Source organism: Mobula hypostoma, chromosome 29 (genome assembly GCF_963921235.1).
Source record: "Mobula hypostoma chromosome 29, sMobHyp1.1, whole genome shotgun sequence".
Classification (NCBI taxonomy): domain Eukaryota; kingdom Metazoa; phylum Chordata; class Chondrichthyes; order Myliobatiformes; family Myliobatidae; genus Mobula; species Mobula hypostoma.
This window is the reverse complement of record NC_086125.1, coordinates 29,456,553-29,479,553: the sequence shown is the minus strand read 5'-3', so window position 1 is coordinate 29,479,553 and position 23,001 is coordinate 29,456,553. Positions and strand designations below refer to the sequence as shown.

General features: G+C 43.5%; 1 protein-coding gene across 1 annotated transcript in view; it reads right to left on the bottom strand.

Annotated features, from left to right (window-relative positions):
- Positions 1-23,001, bottom strand: part of farsa (phenylalanyl-tRNA synthetase subunit alpha) — a 59,218-nt gene that overhangs the window by 8,678 nt on the left and 27,539 nt on the right. The window contains exons 9-11 of the mRNA XM_063035695.1: positions 19,741-19,840; positions 13,498-13,666; positions 11,859-11,936 (exon numbers count right to left, since the gene is read on the bottom strand). Of these exons, the coding sequence (XP_062891765.1) occupies positions 11,859-11,936; positions 13,498-13,666; positions 19,741-19,840 (347 nt within the window). The remainder of the gene's footprint in view (positions 1-11,858; positions 11,937-13,497; positions 13,667-19,740; positions 19,841-23,001) is intronic.

The following is a 23,001-nucleotide window of genomic DNA, read 5'->3' as shown; positions in this document are numbered from 1 at the left end:
AATTGTTAAATATGCACATGGATGATAGAAAGGCAATGTAAGAGGAAAAGATTAAGCTGATCTTAAGAGGTTAAAAGGTCAGCATGACGTTGTGGGCCAAAGGTCCTGTACTGTACTGTACTATACTATTGTATATTCTATGTGTCAAAAGCCATTACTGCACGAAACAAAATGCATCACATTCGCTGAGGAAGAGCACTATTGTTTCTGTTTCAGTTTTCCATGACCATTCCTGGGAGGGGCAGTGAAACAATGTAAGCAGTGATAACCAATATCCCTCCCCCCCAAACAAACAACTTGCCAACAGAATGACTAGACTGCAACACGAGTGTAAATCAGATGTTGTGTGGGAGAACGAGAACTTTTGACATCCCGTTGATAAATTAGCACCTTACGGGAATCAAAAAAGGGATCACTTTGCATCTTGTGATCATAATGCCATTAGTTTCAAAATAATTATGGAGAAGGATAGGTCTGGTCCTCAGGAGAAAGGCCAATTTTGATGGTATCAGAAAGAATCTGGCAAGTGTGGATTGAGACAGGTTGTTTTCTGACAAATATGTACTTAGTAACTGGGAGTTCAGAGTTTGTATGTTCCTGTTAGAATGAAAGGAAAGGATAACAGGTCTGGGGAACCTTGGATTTTGAGAGATATTGAAGCTCTGGTTATGAAAAAGGAGGTGCATAGCAGCTATGGGAGCAAATGAGGTGCTTGAGAAGTACAATAAATGCAAGAGAACACTTAAGGAAATCAGCAGGGCTAAAAAAAGGCATGAGTTTGCATTATCAGAAAGTGAAAGAGAATCCCAAGGGATTCTACAGATATATCACGGGCAAAACGATAGCAAGGGAAAAAACCGGTGCTCTGGAAGATCAGAGTAGCATCTATGCATTATCCCTAAGAGATGGGGGAGTCTTAAATGGATTTCTTTGCATCTGCATTTACTTGGGATACAGACACAGAATCTATAGAAATGTGGCAAAGTGGCTGTGAGGTCATGGACTATATATAGATTACATAGGAGGAGGTGTTTGCTCTCTTGAGGCAAATTACAGTGGATAAATTCCCAGGGCCTGCAAGGTATTCCCTCCGAACCTGTGGGTGGCTAGTGCAGAAATTGAAGGGCCCTCATAGAATAATGTAAAACGTCCTTAGCCATGGGCGAGGTGCTAGAGGATTGGAGGACAGCTAATGTTGTTCCAATGTTTAAGAATGGTTCTATGAATAAGCCAGGAAATCGGTGAGCCTGACATCAGTAATGGGTAAGTTATTGGAAGGTATTCTAAGGGACAGGATAAGTAAGCATTCGGAGAGAAGGGACTGATTAGGGATGGTCAACATTGCTTTCTGTGTGATAGGTTGTATCTAATCTTATAGAGTTTCTCAAGGAAGTTATCAAGGTTGATGGAGGCAAGGTAGTAGATGTTGTCTGTAGCAAGGCTTTTGACAAGGTTCTCCATGGGAGGTTGGTCAAGAAGATTCAGTCACTTGAAATTGGGGATGTAGTGGACAGCAAAGACTATCAGAGCTTGCAGTGGGACCTGGATCAGCTGAAATAAATACAGATGGAATATAATGCAGACCAGTGTGAAGTGTTGCACTTAGGGAAGTCAGACCAGGGAAGGACACTGGTGTAGTAAAACATACAGATCCGGGAATGCAGATCCATAATTCCTTGAAAGTGTTGCACAGGTAGACATGATCAAAAAGTAAGGTTTTTGCACATTGGACTTCAAAAAATCAAAGTATTGAGTACAGGAGTTGGGATGTTATGTTGAAGTTGTATAAGACATTGGTGAGGCCTAATTTGGAGTACTGTGTGCAGTTTTCATTACCTACATACAGGAAAGATGTCAATAAGATTGAAGGAGTGCAGAGAAAATTTACAAGGATGTTGCCAGAACCTGAGGACTTAAGTTGTAGGGTAAGGTTGAATAGGTTAGAATTTTATTCCCTAGAGTGTAGAAGAGCAAGTGGAGATTTGAGAGGGTTATAGAAAATTATGAGGGGTATAGATAGGGTAAATGCAAGCAGGCTTTTTCCACTGAAGTTGGGTGAGACTAGAATTAGAGGTAACACACACAAAATGCTGGAGGAACTTGGCAAGCCAGGCAGCATCTATAGAAAAAAGTACAGTCGACATTTTGGGCTGAGACCCTTCGGCAGGACAAGAGATAAAAAGATGAGGAGTAGATTTATAAGTTGGGGGAAGGGGAGAGAGAAACACAAGGTGATTACGTGAAACTGGGAGGCAGAGGAATAAAGTAAGGAGCTGGGAAGTTGATTAGTGAAAGAGGTACAAGGCTGCAGAAAGGGGAATCCGATAGGAGAGAACAGAAGGCCATGGAAGAAAGGGGAAGGAGCAACAGAGGGAGGTGATGGGCAGGTAAGAATACAAGGTGAGAGAGGGAAAAGGGGATGAGGAATGGTGAAGGGAGGAGGAGGGGGGAATTACCAGAAGTCCGAGAAATCAATATTCATGCCATCAGGTTGGAGGTTACCAAGACAGAATATAAAGTGTTGTTCCTCCATCCTGAGAGTGGCCTCATCGCAACAGCAGAGGACACCATGGACTGACATATTGGAATAGGAATGGAAAGTGGAATTAAAATGGGAGATCCCGTTTCTTCTGGCAGATGGAACATAGGTGTTCAGCAAAACTGTCTCCCAATCTACATCGGGTCTCACTGATATACAGGAGGCCACTCCGGGAGCACCAGACACAGTATATGACCGCAACAGACTCACAGGTAAAGTGTCACCTCACCTGGAAGGACTATTACTCCCTGTATTCCAATGACTGTGTAGCCACCCACCCACAGCACTAATCTGCTAATTAAGTTTGCCAACGATACTACATTCATTGGCCTAATCTCAAACAATAACGAGGTGGCCTACAGGGAAGAAGTCGTCTCTCTGACACAATGGTGTCAAAAAACAACCTCTCCCTTAATGTTGTAAAAACAAAGGAGCTGGTTGTGGATTACAGGAGGAATGAAGACAGGCTAACCTCTATTGACATCAATGGATCTAGGGTTGAGAAGTAAACAGCTTTAAGTTCCTCGGCATCCACATCATCGAGGACCTCGTGGTCTGTACACACCAACTGTGTGGTGACAGAGGAACAACAGCGCCTCTTTTACCTCAGACGGTTGAGGAAGTTTGGTCTGGACTTCCTAAGAACCAAATCCCAAGAACTTTCGACAGGGGCACAATTGAAAGCATCCTGACTGGCTGCATCACTGCCTGGTATGGGAACTGTACCTCCCTTAATCGCAGGTCTCCGCAGAGGGTGGTGTGGACAGCCCAGTGCATCTGTAGTTGTGAACTTGCCATAATTCAAGACATTTACAAAGACAGGTGTGTAAAAAAGGGCCCGTAGGATCATTGGGGACCAGAGTCACCCCAACCACAATCTATTTCAGCTGTTACCATCCAGGAAATGGTACCGCCGCATAAAAACCAGGACCAACAAGCTCCCGGGCAGTTTCTTCCCCCAGGCCATCAGACTGATGAACTCACGCTTGTTGGGGTGAGTTTTTGGGTAAATGATTCATTTACACTTAAATGACTTTGGCCACCAGTCTTCTGTTTGTCAAAGTACTGTGGATTGAGTTCACAACAATGCATTTCCTAGAAGCTGTGAATACCAGACGCTGCTGACACTGTAGTTGGACCAGATGCTGTAGTTTCAAAGACCGTTTTATCTATAATTTATAAATATGAATTGTCCTCTATGTTAGCACGTAAAGTACCAAATATATGTATTGTGGATTTAACTTGCATTCCTAAAGGCTGTCAGTACCAACCCAGACAGGAGGACAGGATGAAGTCAGAAGGTGTGATGTTTTGTATGTAGCTTCAAAAGGAAGCATTGTCTATAACTCTGTAAGTAGCAATTGCCTTTTGTGTTTAGTGTATAAATATCAAGCCCACATTGGGCTAGCAGACCTTTCTACCGAAGGTGTCTCCGTAGGTATGATGCCTGCTGTACCTCGTTGTGTTGAATAAAGAAGCTGCTTTGTATCTACCAGTGACTCTGTCTCTCCGGTGATTTCATCCACGCCACAACATTTGGTGTCAGGAGTGGGATACTTCGTGACCCGTCGTGTGGCCAGCATTCCTAGCAGTCTAAGTTGGTGAGTATTTTTCTAAAATAACACTCACACTTGGATCTGTTGGGTCGGTGGAACATGGGAACACGAGGTATCACGAACGCGGAGAGCTGAACTGGCAGATATAAAAGTACTGTGTGCGTGTGCATGTGTGTTTATGTAAGTGAGGAATCTATACGTGTTAACTAAAGACCACCAGTTGCGAAAAGTGGTAACCGACGGTACGATTCGAGATGCCAGAGTAGGAGTGTGTATACTCGTTCAGGGAACTGCATTTTAGTGTATGTGTTTGCAAGTGTGATGCAAAGGAATACAGCAGGCATCATGAATCGGGTACTCAAAAGCGGCAAACTGTGGAATACATACTCTACAGTTTTAAGTATGTACTGTTTAACTGCTACCCGTCTTTGATCTTTTGCGTAGTGTGGGAATTAGTATGGAGGTATCTCAGGGAGAGGTTTTACCCAGATAGTCCTACCAGAATGGTACCTACTGATGTCAGGCAACGTCAGGTTGAGAACCCTGATGATCCGAGCCAGCCATTGACCTTGATTACGACTATTCATAAGCCCATCACCCCCGGGGAGAAACAGAGCATCTTGTCTGAGTTGCCCTCACTTAAAGTCGCCTGTGGGAATTCAGAATTCTGGCACAAGCTCAAGGAAATGGTTGAAATCCACCAGATGCACCCTAAAGATATACACGTGTTAGTGAAAGCCAAGTGCCTGAGGAATATATGGGACAGGATGGCCCAGGGGGTGCCGGATGGTACATAGACAACTACCGGGAGCACCAGTAATGAAGAAAGATATCGCTCTTTTAAAGGGGAAGTGAAGCAGTGACTGGGGGGAGGCAAGAGTAGCTGGGGAACGATAATGGCAGTGACCCAGAGGGCTGACGAGACAGCCATGGATTATGCAGAATGTAAATACCCAGCATATGAGGAGTATTCAGGGTTGGATAATCCAGGGAGGGGCGACCCAGTCTTTCTAAAAATGCTGAAGGAAGGCCTGAGCTCAGCCCACCAGGAAGTTTTAGATTTAGGCATAACGGTAGGATCCAACTACTCTGCGATAGTTTCGTGGGCCAGTGAGATAGACCAAAGAAAAGGCAAGAGTGGGTATGGTGGATGCAGCTGCTGTGATGTCCCGGAGAGTTTGTTTTGCTTGCTAGCAGCCAGGGCACATAGCAAAGGACTGCCGGACCAGGTATAAGACAGTGAAGGAGTTGATATGCTACAGCTGTGGCCTATCAGGACATGGCTGGAGACAGTGTCCAAAAGGGAGGGGGAAAACCCAGGTGAAGGTCACGGCAGACACCCAGTCACTCACCCAATCAGCAACCAGTCTGACTGTCGATCAGATCAAAGAGCTAGTAACGGCGCCTCTTAGGGCAGAAAAAGATGTGGCAGCGGGCTCCACTGTCAGCGCTGGTGACCCGCGGATGTACACAATGGCATTGTTAGGGGGACGGCAATGGAATATGTTAATGGACACAGGGGCATCGGTATTGATAACAGACTTACCTTACCAACAACCAGACAGGCCAGTTATATCAGGGATGTTGGAGGGAAAACAGTAAAAGCAGAAAGAAGCACGTCGCAAATACTAAAAATCGGGGGAGTGCAGCTTCCAGTGTATTTCTGGGTACGTCCAAATAATGAGGGCACGATCCTTGGAATAGACATCCTAAGGGAAGCAGGAGCTGTTACAGATTTGGGAAAGGGAGAAATAATATGGGCGAGTCAGGGGCAGCGAACGTGCACGACCAACAGAATACACAACCTGCCTAGCATAGTCGCTGCCGCCCAAATCATCAGAGACTGCAGCCCGGATGGGGTCTATGGGTTACCTTGTCAGCAGTTCCCAGCAGTGTGGGCTAGACACAAGCAGGATTGTGGTCAAGTAAAGATAAACCCAGTTAAAATAGAAGAGGGTCTGTATAAACCCCCTAAGCAGGAACCTATACAAACTGACACACTGACCACTGTTCAAGGTATAGCGAAGGAACAAACACAACAGGGGATACTCAGAGAGACTGCGGCCACTCCAGAACATAAAGTTTTCCCAGTTCCAGGAGGAAACAACAGAAGGCAGCTTAGTAAAATTATATGAAGAGGTGGAGGCAGAAGAGAAGGGAAAACGGAGGAGAAAAGGAGCAAAAGAGGGACCAGATGGGTGCTGGACACATGGGGAAGGAAGTGTTGCGGTAGCCCCACCATGTATTGGGTAGATACTATCCAAGTTATATCATGGGGCAATGCATCAGGGAAGGCAAAGCATGATCACAACCCTCCGGCAGGACTGGTGGTGGCCAGGGATGGGCGAGGATGTTGAGAAATTCTGCCGCCATTGTATTACTTGTGCCCAGCATAACCCCAGTAAGGGCAGAAAGCTACAGCTGGCAAATCAGCCTCGGCTGAGGGGACCCTGGGAAAACATCCAGATAGACTTCACAGGGCCCCTGCCAAAAAGCAGGGGGAAAAGCTACTGTCAAGTAACTATGGATCACTTCACCCGGTGGGTAGAGGCATCCCCAACAAGGGACCGCACCGCTGCATGGATCCTAGTTCAGGAAATCCTCCCAAGGTGGGGAACCCCATTTCAGGTGGATTCAGATCAGGGAGCATATTTCACGGGGAAAGTGATGAAGGAAATGTGTCGACTGTTTGGTATTCGACAACAGTTCCAAATACCCTACCACCCCAGAGTTCAGGGATGGTAGAAGGGATGAACTGAACAATCAAGAATGCTTTAGCCAAAGCTATAGCTGAGACAGGAAAGACGTGGGTTGATGTATTACCAGGAATCCTGATGAGATTGTGCGCAACCCCGAGCCACACTTTGGGTCTCAGCCCCCACGAATTATTGATGGGGCGAGCAATGCAACTCCCTTATGGGGTAGTTACGGGTTGCGGGGAGCCTGGGGCTTACAGGGATAGAATGACCCAATATGTGAAAGACCTTTGTAACCAACTTAAAGTGTTGAAGGACCGAGCAAAACAACAGTAGCGAATCGCTGATCAGAGAGAGCCAGAGGGAAAGGGGATAGTCCTTCCACAGCCCAGCGACCAAGTTATGGTGAGGGTGCTGCCGGAAAGGCCAGGGTTTGCCCCCAGGTGGATAGGACCACAGGTGGTACTGGTAACCAATGATATGTGTGTCTGTGTGCAGACTCGGCGAGGCAGCCAGTGGAAACACTGGACTCAGGTTAAAGCATACGACTCACCCTCTTGTTGCTCCCACAGACAGAGCGGGGGACCAAGTGTACTCAGTAACCATGTAATTACAGAGAACCTAAGAGAGGAACACCAGCCGGCCATGCCAGACCTGACCACAGCTGATCAAAACATACCCGGAGAAAACGCAAAGGCAGAAAACGCCGAGAGCATGGCAGAAGACACTGAGAGCGTGTTGGAAAACCATGAATAGCCTGCTAAAGTGTGATGATGATGATGGTACTCTGTAAAGAAGGCTGGTTGCTGAAGGTAGATGATTAATTTTATAGCATAGTATAGTAATTATTGGGAAATAGACGGGAAGGGATTTTTAAGTTAAAGCAGAGACGGCAAGTTCCACTACTTCGATGGCATTTCAGACTGCACATGGCATCTGAAAGCAGTCACCCCCAGTATGAGGAGCTGAGCCCTTTTCAGCAGTTGGGCCAGTGATCGACTGGACAGTTCGAAAGGAGGTGCCACCAGGGAGAGGTCCTTGCAGACATTTACCTAGAGGCCACCCCAACCCCTTCCTGTACATCGATGAGAAGGCCTGTGGGTGCTCCTTGAAGGAGAGTTTCAGCGACCAGAGAATGAAGGGCTGAAGATAAAGGAATGTGATTAAGCTGCAGTCAGCCTGCAGGGAAAGAGCCGGCAGGCACAGGAAATGAGCCGCATTTCCAAAAAACTTGGAACAGCCTCTCTGCTTAACATTTGGTAGGTCGCGATTAGGGAATGCTGGGATAGATATCAAGGCACACAAAATTGGAATTTCGAGGCAGGGTGTTTTTGCTGCCCTATTTGAGCAGATCTTCCTAGGTTGGCCTTTCCTGGTACAAATTTAATTTTTGTCCAGGAGGGCCAAGAGGAGGGACTGTTAGAGTGAGTTTTTGGGGAGGTGATTCATTTACACTTAAATGACTTTGGCCACCAGTCTTCTGTTTGTCAAAGTACTGTGGATTGAGTTTGTAACAATGCATTTCCTGAAAGCTGTGAATACCAGACGTTGCTGACGCTGTAGTTTGACCAGATGCTGTAGTTTCAAAGACCGTTTTATCTATAATTTATAAATATGAAATGTCCTCTATGTTAGCACGTAAAGTATGTGTATTGTGGATTTAACTTGCATTCCTAAAGGCTCTCAGTACCTACCCAGACATGTTGGCGTAAGGAGGAAAGGATGAAGTCAGAAGGTGTGATGTTTTGTATGTAGCTTCAAAAGGAAGCATTGTCTATAACTCTGTAAGTAGCGATTGCCTTTTGTGTTTAGTGTATAAATATCAAGCCCACATTGGGCTAGCAGACCTTTCTACCAAAAGCGTCTCCATCTGTGTGATGCCTGCTGTACCTTATTGTGTCGAACAAAGAAGCTGCTTTGTATCTACCAGAGACTCTGTCTTTCCGGCGATTTCATCCATGCTACAACAACGCTGATTTGAGTGTATTTCTATGTTACATTGACACTATTAAGAAATTACAAAATTTATTATATGTTATTATAAATTACTAAGATTGCACATTGCACACTTAAACGGAGGCATAACGTAAAGATTTTTACTCCTCATGTATGTGAAGGATGTAAGAAGTAAAGTCATTTGGGGCCCTGAATGACAGTGTGGGATGAGGTGTAGGGGCACATGTAGCAATTGTTCCACGCACAGAATTAAGTGCCAGGAGGGAGATCAGTGGCGAGGAACGAATGGAAAAGACAGTCACGTAGGGAGCGATCCCTGCGGTAAGCAGAAAGTGGAGTGGAGGGAAAGATGTGCTTGGTGGTGGGATCCCGTTGGAGATGGTGGAAGTTCCAGAGAATAAAGTGCTGGATGCGGAGTCTGGTGGGTTGGTGAGGGCAAGAGGAACCCTATCCCTGGTTGTGTGGCGGGAGGATGGGGTAAGAGCAGACGTGTATGAAATGGAGGAAGTGTGGCTGAAGGCAGAATTGATGGTGGAGGAAGGGAAGCCCCTTCATTCTGAAATGAAAAGCCTCAGCCCCAGAGCAGATGCGGTGCACTCAGAGGAACTGAGAGAAGGGGATGGTGTTTTTACACATAACAGGGTGGGAAGAGGTATTGTCCAGGTAGCTGTGAGAGTCCGTGGGTTTATAATAGACATCAGTAGACAAGATGTCTCCAGAACAAAGACAGTGAGATTGAGAAAAGGGACGGAGAATTCAGAAATGGACCAGGTAATTTTGAGGGCAGGATGGAAGATGGAGGCACATTTGATGAAGTCAACAAGCTCGGCACGGGTGCAGGAAACAGCACCAATGCAGTCGTCAATGTAGCGTAGGAAAAGTGGGGGGCGGACACCAGTGTAGGCTTGTAACATAAGACTGTTCCACGAAGCCAACAAATAGCCAGGCATAGCTGGGACCTATGCGAGTGCACATGGCTACATCTTTTGTTTGATGGAAGTGGGAGGAGCCAAGGAAAAATTATTAAAAAGTGAGGACAAGTTCCAGTAGATGGAGGAGAGTGGTAGTGGAGCGGATCTGGTTGGGTCTGATGTCCAGAAAGAAACAGAGAGCTTTGAGGCCTTCCTAGTGGGGGACAGAGGTGTATAGGGACTGGACATCCAGAGTAAAAATAAGATGATTTGGGTCAGTGAACTTGAAATTATTGAAACGATCCAGAGAGTGTGAAGTTTCACAGGTGTAGGTAGGAAGGGTCTGAACTAAGGGGGGATCAGACAGAGTCGAGGTGCAAACATGAATTCAAATGGGGCTGAAACAATGGGTCTGTATGGACAAGCGGGTTTGTGGATCTTAGGTAGGAGGTAGAAACGGGAGGTGCAGAGTGTGGGAGCTATGAGATTGATGGCAGTGGATGGGAGGTCCCCAGAGCTAATAAGGTTAGTGATGGTGTGGGAGACAATGGCCTGGTGCTCTTTAGTAGAATCCTGTTCATAGGGCAAGTAACAGGAGGTGTCTGAGAGTTGGCACTGGGCCTCAGCAATGTAGAGGTCAGTCCACCAACTACAGAACTCCTTTTAGCTGCAGGTTTGATGGTGAGGCTCATATTAGTACAGAGGGAGTGAAGAGCAGAGCTTTTGGAAGGGGTGAGGTTAGAATTGGAGACAGGAGTTTTGAAGTCGAGATGGTTGATATCCCGTCAGCGGTTGACAATGAAAAGGTCCTGAGCAGCCAGAAGACAATGGTGGGGTGTCCAGGAAGAGGAGGAGGTTGAAGACGGGAGAAAGGGCCATCAGTACGGGCTGGAGAGTCCTTGCCAAAGATGTAGGCTCGGAGACTGAGGCGGTGGAAGGAAAGCTCAACGTCATGGCGGGCACAGAACTCACTGAGGTGTGGGCGCAGTGGGACAAAGATGAGGCCCTTACTGAGGACAGAATGTTCTGCCTCAGAGAGGGGAAGGTCAGAGGGAATAGTGAAGACCTGGCACAGATGAGCTGGGATCAGAGGGGGGAAGGGAGTTGGTAGTGTCTGAGGAGAAGGAAGGTTTGAGGTGTTCAGGGATGGTGGGGTGAGAGAAAGGAGTCTCCGAGGACCCAAGAGCTGGTGGTGGGACCTGAGAGAGATGGGATTGCGGAGCAGCAGTGGGGGAAGGGGAGACGGAGGTTCCAGTGGCAGCAAGTGAAGACCTGGCGGAGGTTGCACAATCGGCACTTTGGAGGCGTCAGACGTCATTGGGACCCACGTGGACGTCGGTGGAGTCCGAGTTTAGAATCTGCTCTGGATTGTTAGAGCCGTTGAGGTTAGCAACAGGGATCACAGTCTGGAGACGTCCAGGCCCGCTGATATTGGAGACAGCATGTTCTGTGGTCTATAGATATGCAATCTTCCGACCCTTGCAGGACATGAGAAAGTCAAAGAACTGGTGATTCAGCATGGATTCAGCGGAGGATAAAGTAGCAGACAGGTCTGTTATAGGCAGCGGAAAGAGAATACTAGAGTTGTGGAAGTGACTGGGATGGGGACACCAAGTACCTCCTCATGGTGCATAGAACACAGTGGGAGAAGCAGCAGGAGAAACAGTCAATTGAATGTGAGCACCTGGGGTCCTCAGAGGGTCCAAATCAAGAGGTCATGGGTTAAGGGTGAAAGTTGAGATGTTTAAGGGAACAGGAGGGGAATTTCTTCACTCAGAGGGTTGTAAGAGTATGGAATGAGCTGGCAGAAGAAGTGGTAGATACGGGTTCAATTTCATCATTTATGAGAAATTTGGATAGGGATACAGATGGGAGGGGTATGGTGGGCTATGGTCTGGGTGCAAGTCGATGGGACTAGGCAGACTAATAGTTTGGCATGGACTAGATGGACCATAAGACCTGTTTCTGTGCTGTAGTGTTCTATGACGCTATGGCTCTAAAAAGGGCTACATTTTTAATTTGACTTATGCAAGAGAGATGTAGTAAAGAATGAAATGGAGGCATTTAGATTGTAATGAAAAGGTTAGTGAAGAGTACACTAGGAATAGGGTTCATTCCCTACCTGTTTAAACCCCTGTTAACATGACAACTGCATCATACCTTCAACAGTGTTAATCTCCAGTTCTTATTTCAATCGTACCTTCATGATAGCTGAAGATCTCCATACTTGGCTCTGTGTAAGGGTTGAAAGCAGGCTTATAACGCAGTTTGGTTATACCTGTCAAACAAGAGCATTTATTTCAAATCTTAATATAACTCTTGAGCAAAAATAACCAATTTGCTGGAGAAACTATGTGGATAAAACACAATCAGCAGAGGACAAGGAATGGTTGAAATTTCAGCTGACCCTGCACGGGAATTAGAATTGTAACCTTCGCACATCACTAAATCCAGATCTTCAGTGGGAGGGTTAACAAGCAAGTTAAAAGAGGCCCCATCACTTACAGTTTTGGGATTCTGTTACTGGACTCATAACTCAGAGCACCTGAATTTTGCCAATTTGCTCAATTTCCACCTCTGGAATTTTAAATTTTAAGTATATTTACTTCTTGTTGGAATTAAGTTTCGTTTGGCATCATGAATAGCACAGACATTGTGGGCCAACGAGCCTCTTTCTGGGCTGTACGTTTTAAACTACCTACCACTCCAGTTGATGTTTCAGGCAGAGACCCTTCACCAGGATTCTTCAACCTCACCTGCTGTGTTCTTCCAGCAATTTGTGTGTCACTTTGGACTTATGCCACCTCCAGTCACATCCATGGAGGAGTCTCACATTGGTCTCACAAGTCACCTCAGAAATGACAAAACCAGGGTTGGAACAGATCATCTTGACCATGAGAAACTACCCAATAAGCCTGAAGATTAAAAAAGTCTTTGCGTTCAAAGGCAAATTAGCGCAAACAGGAAGGAACATTTACCTTATTTAAGTTCTTGGCACAGCCAGAAGATTGCATTACATTGCAGCAGGCTGATATGCCTTACATTTTGGTACCCCTTTCGTGTATCATGTTTCCCTTAATATGCTCCCAAAACATCTACTGAGTACATTCAATGACTGAGGTCTACAGCCAGCCTGCATAGAAAATTCCAGTTTCCCTTCAGCTCATCTCAGTTCTAAATGCCGACTCCTTGCATTGAGAATGTGATACTGGCTCTAGACAATGTAAGCCAAACCGGCCCAACTTCTATCCTGTCAAGCCTCAGCCCCAAATGACCTGTGCTGCAACGATTCCAAGGTTCTCACAGATGAGCAACAATGATTATTTTCTTGACACAGAAGAGACCTTACAATCATAATACATAGGAGCAGAATTAGGCTAATCGAGGCTGTTACACCATTCAATCGTGGCTGATTTATTATCCCGCTCAACCTCATTCTTCTGCCTTCCGCCCGCAACCTTTGGTAGCATAGCGGTTATCACAACACTAATACAACTTGGCATGTCAGAGTCAATCATAGCATCCTCAGTAAGGAGTCTATGTATGTCCTCCTCGTGGAATGTATCGGTTTACTCCAGGTCCTCAAGTTTCCTCTCACAGTCCAAAGATACACAGGGTAGGTTAAATGGTCATTGTAAATTGTCCTGTGATTTGGTTAGGGTTAAATTGGGGTTGTGGAGTGTGTGGCTCAAAGGGCCAGAAGAGCTCATTCTCTGAGCTGTATCTCTAAATAACAACGTTAAAAAAATAATCAAACTCTGCTTTAAATATACCATTCCCTTGGCTTCCATAGCCACCTGTTGATAGAGAGCAGAGAAGAACCAGAGATGCATTCTCACCTAGTTTGGTGAAGAACTGCTGAAGAACTCCCATCAGGTCACCCAGGGTGAGATCATAATCTGCCACCACCCCTTCAATCTGGTGAAACTCGGCTAAGTGAGTGGCATCCAGCGTTTCATTACGGAAGACACGATCGATGGAGAAATACTTCACTGGTGTGAAGGCTTCCTGCATGAAAAGGAAGAAGAACATTACCATTATTGCAGTGGTTCAGTTGGAGAGAAAATGTGAACTGTGCTTTAGACATAGTTCAGATTTAAGTTATGCACAAGCAATTCTACTGATCTGGGAAAATTGCAGAACTGCTTGGAGATAAATTAATGTTTAAATGTAGAAATTGTACATTTTAATCAATTTGATGATTTGTATCTTCCTTTCCTCCTATCCTACCTGACAGACAGATCCAGAAAGACCTGCTAAACCAGATCTTCTTGCAGACCTTCCAAAATACATCCAAACAAGTGGTATTAGACAGGGGTGGAAGTCACCTAACTTTCTTACTGATTTAGTAATATTTGGTATGAACTGCTATATTTTATAAGGAATTTGAGAATTGATATGTCAACAATGGCTCTACCGAATTTCTACAGGTGTAGAAATTCTAATTCATTGTACTACTGCGGAAAAAACCTCGGAGGGTTGTAAACTCAGCCAGCACCATCGTGGGTACTAGCCTCTCCATTATTGAGAACATCTTCAAAAGCAATGACTCAAGAAGGCAGCATCCATCATTAAGGACCCTCACCTTCCAGGACATGCCCTCTTCTCATTGCTTGCACCAGGGAGGAGATACAGGGGTCTGAAGATTTTAGAAACAGTTTCTTCCCCTAGCCATCAGACTTCTGAGCAGATAATGAACCCATGAACACCAGTTCACTATTTTTGCTTTCTATTTGCACTATTTATATTTTTTTAATATTTATTATTGTAATTTATAGTGTATTTTATGTGTTGTACTGTACTACTGCCACAAAACAACAAATATCACTATATATGTTAGTGATAATAAACCTGATTCTGATCATAAACATACATCTGGCCACATCGTTACCAGATGCTGCTCCGGTCTATACTGGCTCACAAAGCATTGGCATTATGGGTAGAAACAATTTGAGCTAGTCACAGCTGTGTGAGATCCAGAAACCCTGGCACTCAGTCCATTAAGCATCTGTGTCAAGAGCTGGTAACTGCAATGCCCACTACATCCCCTGAAAGAACATTTATACCCTACCTTTAATCATTTTTCCCTGAATCTCCCCATCATTGTCAAGTTACCCAATATTAAAACCTAGCTGGCATTTGGAAGGTGGCAAGTGGATTCTACTGAACACTGAATTATATCACTATAAAGGGTGGTTCACCTTGGGAAGAGCCACATGTGTAACATGTCCTCTCCCACCACATCTTAGCTGAATAAATAAATACGACCAAGAACACTCTACAGTCTCCGAGAGGGCTCAGGGAGGCAGAATCAGCGTGCAAAAACCCCACAGTGAGAAGGCTGTGAGCTGATGCTCAACTCCATTTCACCAATTAAAGCTTCCATTGTTTGCCAATTAAAACCAGAGAGATTGAACTATCACAGGGATTGCGGAAGGTGAGCACTGGCTGCCTGCCTTTTTAAGATCGCTGGGGGATCGCTCTGCTGTCGGATAGGTGAGACTGCCTTTTCAATAGCTGCTGAGATCGCTCTGCTACAGAGAGGGAGAATGTTATCCAGGTTTTCTGCGTTTTGGATATGGACTGGGACTATAGATTTTTTTCCCAGTCTGAACAGATTTTTGATTTTGTTTTTCATCCGATCTTTTTCATTTTTTTGTGTGCAGGGGAGGGGGATTTGGGGGTCAATCTGTCTTCTGTTTTTGCTTACTTTTTTGTGGAAAGAGGAGGGCTTTTGGGGTTGATGATTGTGCTGCTGTATTTTTCTTTCTTGGTTTCATGGCTATCTGGAGAAGAAGAATTTCAGAGTTGTAAACTTTGATAATAAATGAACCTTTGAACCTCTTACCTGATGGCAGTAGTGAGAAGAGAGTATTAGAGGTGGGCATCCTTTATGACGGGTGTTGTTTTCTTGTGGCAGTACTCCATATAAATGTGCTCAATTATGGGGAGGGGTTTGCCTGTGATAGACTGGGTTGCATCCACCACTTTCTGTAGATTTTTCTGTTCCTAGGCATTGGCATTTCCATACCAGGCTGTGACACAACCTGTTATGATACTCTCCATTATGCAGTGACAGAAGTTTGTCAAAATTTTAGGCAACATGCTGAAACTACGCAACCTTCTAAGAAAATAGAGGTGCTGTCATGCCTTCTTTGTGATGGAGTAGGGCAAAGCCTATTGCTCCCTTAAGTTGGCTGTGCCACTGAGTAAAATCATGGCTGATCCAAACTTGCTCTGACCACATCTCTCTATCTGCCCATCACCTCCCTTTGGAGCTCCTGGCCCTTCCCTTTCTTCCATGGTCTTCTCTCTCCTATCAGATTCTCCCTTCTCCAGCCCTGTATCACTTTCACCTATCAGTTTCCCTGCTCTTTACTTTACCCTTTGCCCTCTCCCAGTTTCACCTATCACTTTGCACTTCTTCCTCCCCTTCCCCTACCCTCTTGCTCTAACATCTTATCTTTTTCTCCCCCCAGTCCTGATGAGAGGTCTCAGCTCAAAAAGTCAACTGTTTACTCTTTTCCATAGATGCTGCTGGCCTCCTGAGTTCCTCCAGCACTTTGTATGTGTTCTTGGATTTCCAGCATTTGCAGATTTTCTCTGTCTTTCCATTGAACATGCTTCCTCACCTTTCCATGCACCACTGACTCCCTTGTATTTCAAATGTCCATCAATTTCCACCTTGCATATATTCAGCAATTCTGCTTCTCCCACCCCCTGTGATAGAATCCCAAAGGTTCACCACCTTCCACCTCACTTGTCTTAAACAGTAACCCCTTCTCAAATTATGCCTACTAGTTCCAGATTACCCCACTGGGGAAAACACTCTCACCTGTTGACCCTCCTTGGAACTTACAGTTCAATTCAATCACTTCTCAGTTTTCTATTCTCAAATGTGTATATAGGCTACAAGCAGGCACTGTTTTTAGAATCCATAAATCAATTTCGTACACAAGTTAGAAAATACACAAAATCACTCAAAACAGTAACCATGCCAACACAATATTGTAGCAAATGGTGTTGAGGGCCAATTTCCATGATTATTTATTTATTTTCTTTTGCTGTATTTATTCTAGGCACAGTGATACAAAATGAGGATGTCCCACGCTCAGTGGCTGGTTTTCACGGACTTGAAGCATCAGTTGAGTTTGTGTCTGCTACGGTGTTTAATAGAGAATGAATGGACGTGATTATTTGTTTGGTTTCAAATCAACTCTCTTGAAGTGGCTTCCCACAATGAAACTAGCAGCCCGACTTCAATGGAGTCTGATGACCGTAGGGAGGTTACATGGAAATAGAATCCTTCTACCACCCCCAGTTTGCCAAAGACAGATTCTTATTTGAATATAATAATATTCATGGGAACTCTATCATGTGTTTGGGTGTCCATAACATGGGTCTGTGGTACAAAATGTTGGTGAGACCACACTTGGGAGTATCGTGTACAGTTCTGATTACCACTCTACAGGATGGGTGTATAGAGAGTACAGCACAGATTCGCCAAGACGTTCACTAGAACGGAAGGCTTTACTTGTATTGATTGATTGGAGAGACAGCTTATTCTCACTAGAACTTACACTGCATAGAAGGGGACTTTATAGAGGTATACACAATTATGAGATATATAAATAGAATATACAGCTAAGATCATTTTTCCAGAGCAGGGGTATTCATCGCTGGAGGGCACAGGATTAGAGTGAGAGGGGGAGAAATTTAAAGGTGAACTGATTCCACAACCTACAGCTACAAGAGAAAATCTGCAGATGCTGGAATTCAAAGCAACACACACAAAATGCTGAAGGAACTCAGCAAAACAAGCAGCATCTGTGGAAAAGTGTAAACAGTCGATGAAGAGTTTCAGCTCGAAATTTCAACTGTTTACTCACTTCCTTAGGTGCTTCTGGCCTGCTAAGTTCCTCCAGCATTGCGTGTGTTGTCACAGCCTACGGATTAACGTTCAAGGACACTACAACTCCCGTTCTCAATATTATTTAATTACTTATTATCTGTTTTTTTGTGTGTTTGCACTGTTTCATTGGTTGTTTGTCAGTCCTTGTGTGTACATTTTCATTGATTCTATTGTATTTCTTTATATTTCTGTGAATGCCTGCAAAATAATAAATGGTGACATATATGTAATTTGGTAATAAATTTACTTTGAACTTTGGGCAACATGATAGCCAATAATTTCAAAGAGAATACAAGAAGTCTTTTTTCAGACATATAAAGAGTAAAAGGGAGATGAGAGTAGATTTCGATCTGCTGGAAAATAAACCTGCAGAGGTAATAATAAGACCATAAGACATAGGAGCAGAATTAATCCATTTGGCCCATCGAGTCTGCTCTGCTATTCAATCATGTCTGATCCTTTTCTTTTCCCCTCCTCAGGCCTTCTCCTTTGATGCCATGTCCAATTAAGAACCTATCAATTTCTGCCTTAAATACACCCAATGACCTAGCCTCCACCACTGCCTGTGGTAACAAATTCCACAAATTCATCACCCTCTGGCTAAAGAAATTTCTCCGCATCTCTGTTTTAAATAGGATAGAAGGTCAGCAACTTTAAAATTTTCAGTGTTATCATTTCAGAGGACCTGCCCTGGGCCCTGCTCACAAATGCAATTACAATGAGAGCAAAGCAGCACCTCCACTTCCTTAAGACTTTTGCAAAGATTTGGCATAACATTAATAATTACTGACAAACTTCCATATATTGACTGGCTGCATCACAGCCTGGTATGAAAACACCAATACCCTTGAATGGAAAATACTACAAAAAGTAGTGGATACAGCCAGTAAAGCTATCCCCACCAGTGAGCATATCGACACAAAATGTTGTCTCAGGAAAGCAGCATCCATCATCAAGGACCCCAACCACCCAGGACATGCTCTCTTCTCGTTGCTGTCATCAGTAAGATTTTACAGGAGCATCAGGACTCACACCACCAGGTTCAGAAAGACTTAGTGCTCCGCTGCCATCAGGCTCTTCAACCAAAGGAGATAACTTTACTCAACTTCAGCTGCCCCATAATTGAAATGTTCCCATAACCTATGGAATCACTTTCAAAGAGTCTTCCTCTCATGTCCTTGATATTTATTCTCATTTATTACTTTCTTTTTGTTTTGGGAGCTTGTCACTTGTACACTGATTTAACACCCAAGTGAGGTACAGACTCCTGATTCTATTATGATTATTATCCCAGTAAAGGATTTATTAACTATGCCTACAAGAAAATGAATCTGGTCACATATGTGTATTTTGATACATTTACTTTGAACTTTGATTAAAGAGATTCAGGCCTACTGCAGGCAAATGGGATTACAGTAGTCAGCCATTGTAGCCAGTATGGATAAGATGGGTGATTAGGACCCATTTGTCCTTTTCTGTCTGACTCTATCATTAATACTTTGGAATGAGTTCTGCTAAGATGAAAGCACAATGTGCTGTCTGTTCCTTTGATGGTTACAACCATACCTGGAGGTGACATCTTCATGACCTGCTTGGTTTAAGCAGTGGACAAGCCCATGGGCGACAGGGTAGCATAGCAGTTAGTGAAATGCTTTAGACCAGTCTGCCGTAAGATAGGAGCTCAATCCCCGCCACTGCCTGTAAGGAGTTTGTATGTTCTCCTCATGACCGTGTGGGTTTCCTTCAGGTACTCCAGTTTTCCCCCAACATTCCACAGATGTACGGGTCAGGGTTAGCGAGTTTTGGCCTTGCGATGTTGATTCTGGAAGCATGGCGCGACTTGTGGGTTGCCAGTACAAACTTCACTAATCTGAGTTGACTCAAAACAACACATTTCACTGTAGGTTTCAATGTGTATATCACAAATAAAGCTAATCTTAATCTTTGTTCCTAGTGTTTGTTCCTTCAATCATTAACCTATACTGAATTTACAGAAAGGCACACCAATACCTTAACATACAGAGAAGTGGAATGGAGAGAAAATACGAATCTTCATCCAAATTACTGCAGTAATTTGAGTTTAGTAGGAGGACTCAAATTGGTGAAGAGCAGCCACTCACCTGTGCCACTGAGATCTTTAGCAGCGGATAACAAGGCAAAACTATCTCACCTGTTGTGCAAGTTTGTACAGCATTCGTGCACTGACTGCTGTCGTGTGTGTCCGCAGAAGGTTCTTCTGTGCTTCTTCAATCTTCCAATCATACCTGTACCTGATTACACACAAACACTGAACATTATTGATATAAAAGGTACAAGATTACATGTGACAACTTCTCTAACTCATAACTCTTGCAAAAGTTCATCAATCACAATCCTCTTTTAATTCCCCAATTTCACTTATCGCAATCATCCCCAGAACGATTCAAGTCATTGTCCAAATGAAAGGCTTCGTTAAATTGCATTTACCAGCGGCATTAAATCCAGCTGCCGAGATACTATCATAACTTGCGAAATCTAACATACAAGTTACACTTTTCTTTGCTATTGTAGGTATGAAATACTCAAGACAAACACAGGAAATGCTGTAAGCACATAACTGATCAGCTCCATCTGTGGGAAAATTGACACATCACTGCTCAGTTCTGTTGGATAGTAGATACTGGTGTTTTTGCAATGCAGAGGTTTGGACGTCAAGAATGAGTCATAAAACATGTTGCTTACAGCCACTTTATTAAGCGTTACAAGAACAAAGAAAGAACAAAAAAAGAGAACAGAGGTCAGGGTCGACTTCTACAAAACCTTGCTTCAACTAGGGAGATAACCACGTTCCAGTAGTAACAATTAACCTGTAAAATAGCCAGATTTAAGGGGTGTGATACCTGCTGCAGAAAAACTAAGCAGCTTCTATAGAATAAAAATGCAAAATTGAAAGTAGATATCCCTGGGCATGGCAAACAGTCTTTCAAATATTTGGGCATCATTATGCCAAAAGATTTGGCAAAATTATCAGAATGCAATTATCAGCCTATATACGAAAAAATTAAGGAAGATGGAACCTAATTCCTTTTTTTAGTCTCAGTTCAAGGATTGAATCTATTAAAATGAATATACTGCCCAGACTATTATCTCTTTCAGACCCTACCAATACAGATTAATCAAAATCAATTCAATGAATGGAACAAAATGTTATCAAGATATATATGGCAAGGTAAAAGGCCTAGAGTTTGTCTCAAAACTTTGCAATTAGCCAAGGAAAAGTGGGGATGGGCTCTACCTTCTCTTAGAGATTATTATTTTGCAGCACAGTTGAGAGCTATGATATGTTGGTGCAACCCATCATATGACGCTCAATGGAAAAACATTGAGGAGAGGATACTTCCCATCCCCATACGGGCAATTTTGGCTGATAACAACCTACAAAGGTTCATAAATATTATTGATAACCCATGGGTGAAATGGACTCTTAAAATATGGAAAACTATTATAAAAGAATATAAACTAGAGGAAGATACTGTAATTCTTAAATGGTGTGCAAATGACTCGGATTTTATGCCGAATAAACTGGATGCTAGATTTAAGAACTGGACAGCTAAAGGAATAACAGTTCTCTGCAATATAATGAAAGAAGGAACACTGTTCAGTTTTGAAATGCTCAAAGAGAAACACCTATTACAAAAACAAGACTTCTATCGGTATTTACAGATGTGACAATATGTTAATAGGACGGTTAAAAATGTAATCAAGGGAAGTACATGTTTGATAGAGCTATTTAGAAGAGCATATAATTCAGGTAACGGTAGTAGAATCATTTCAAGTGTGTATAAGGGTTTGTCAAATCTTAAAAACACCTTCGACTTCATACATTGAAACAAAATGGGAGAAGAAAGGAGGGATAATTATATCTGAGGAAGACTGGACAATAATATGGAGGTATCAATGGAAGTGTACCAGTTCACAGAAATGGAGGGAGTTCGGATGGAAAAACTTGATAAGATATTTTATTACACCCTCTCAGAAATCCCATTTTAATAGTAACCTCCCTGTTAGCTGGAGAAATTGTGGAAATCAAAATGCAAACCATTATCATATTTTCTGGGAATGCCCCGTTATCAAGGACTATTGGAGTGGGATACACAATGCCCTACAAGATATCTTTAAATGTGAAATACCCTTAGAGAGTAAGACCAAGGGCCGGCTGGCGGCTCAGCAACATTGGCGCCAGACCCGGGAGCAGAGGTTCCCAGGTTCAAAACTAGTCGTGTCCACCCCCAAGTACGCTTTCCATCCGTGCCGGGTTGAGCGTCGAGATCGCAACTCGACCTCGTAAAATAAGGGAAAATACTACAAAAATGTCTGTGTGAGGAATGGCGCCCACACAGTCTCTCTCTCTTGCTCCGCACCTTGTAGAAAGCCATGAAAAATCCATCATCATGGACGCATGCACCGACACGCACACAGACTCCTGCACATGCACAGACTCGCACGCATGCAGGCACATGCTAAGAAAAAGAAAGTAAGACCATATATTTCGGGTATATACCTCGAGAATGGTTGAAAAGAGATAAATATTTAATGAATATACTGCTGGTGGCTGGTAAAAAGACTCTTACCAGGAAATGGTTATCACAGGAGAGCCCAACTGTAAATGCATGGATGGAAATTACAATGGACATTTACAAAATGGAGAGGATAACAGCAGCTGTTAATAGTAAGTTGGAACAATTTTATTCATACTGGGAAAAATGGCCTAACTACATAACACCTCATAGGCCTGATTTTATTCTCACAAATCAATGAATATGTTGTAAAAAAAAAATCACTCCCTACTTGTACATAGTTTGCTCCTTTTGCTTGTTCTTTCTTTCCTCTCCTTTCTATAAGTGTATACCTCAGATAAATATTACGTGGAGATTTGTGGCGTATACTGTATGACTATATGATATATATGTACAATATCTGAAATACATCTTATGGAAATGTTTGTTTGATAAACTTCAATAAAAAATAAACTACAAAAAAAAAAGCAGCTATATCACAATTGCTGGAAAATTCACTGAACAATTACACATAAACAGCTGATATAATAATAAAAGCAGACCAGTTAAACGCCAAGAAAATTAACAATTCTACACCCTAATCCAACAGTTCCAAACTTAAGCTGCTCCTCAAGCAAAAGACAACTATTTATAGATGCTAACAGAACTTTATTTTTCTCAGAATTGTCCACATCACCTTACAGGCACATTTCAGACAAAATCAATGTTGCAATATGGGAACTGCAGCAACCAACTTATATCCAGTAAACCACTAAAAGAAAAAGGCCAATGAGCAGATATTCTGTATTCCCTGGTGTTAACTGATAATGTCCAAGCTCTTCAAATTATTGCACCAGTTTAAATAAGAGTTTCCTTCATATCAACTGCACAGCACA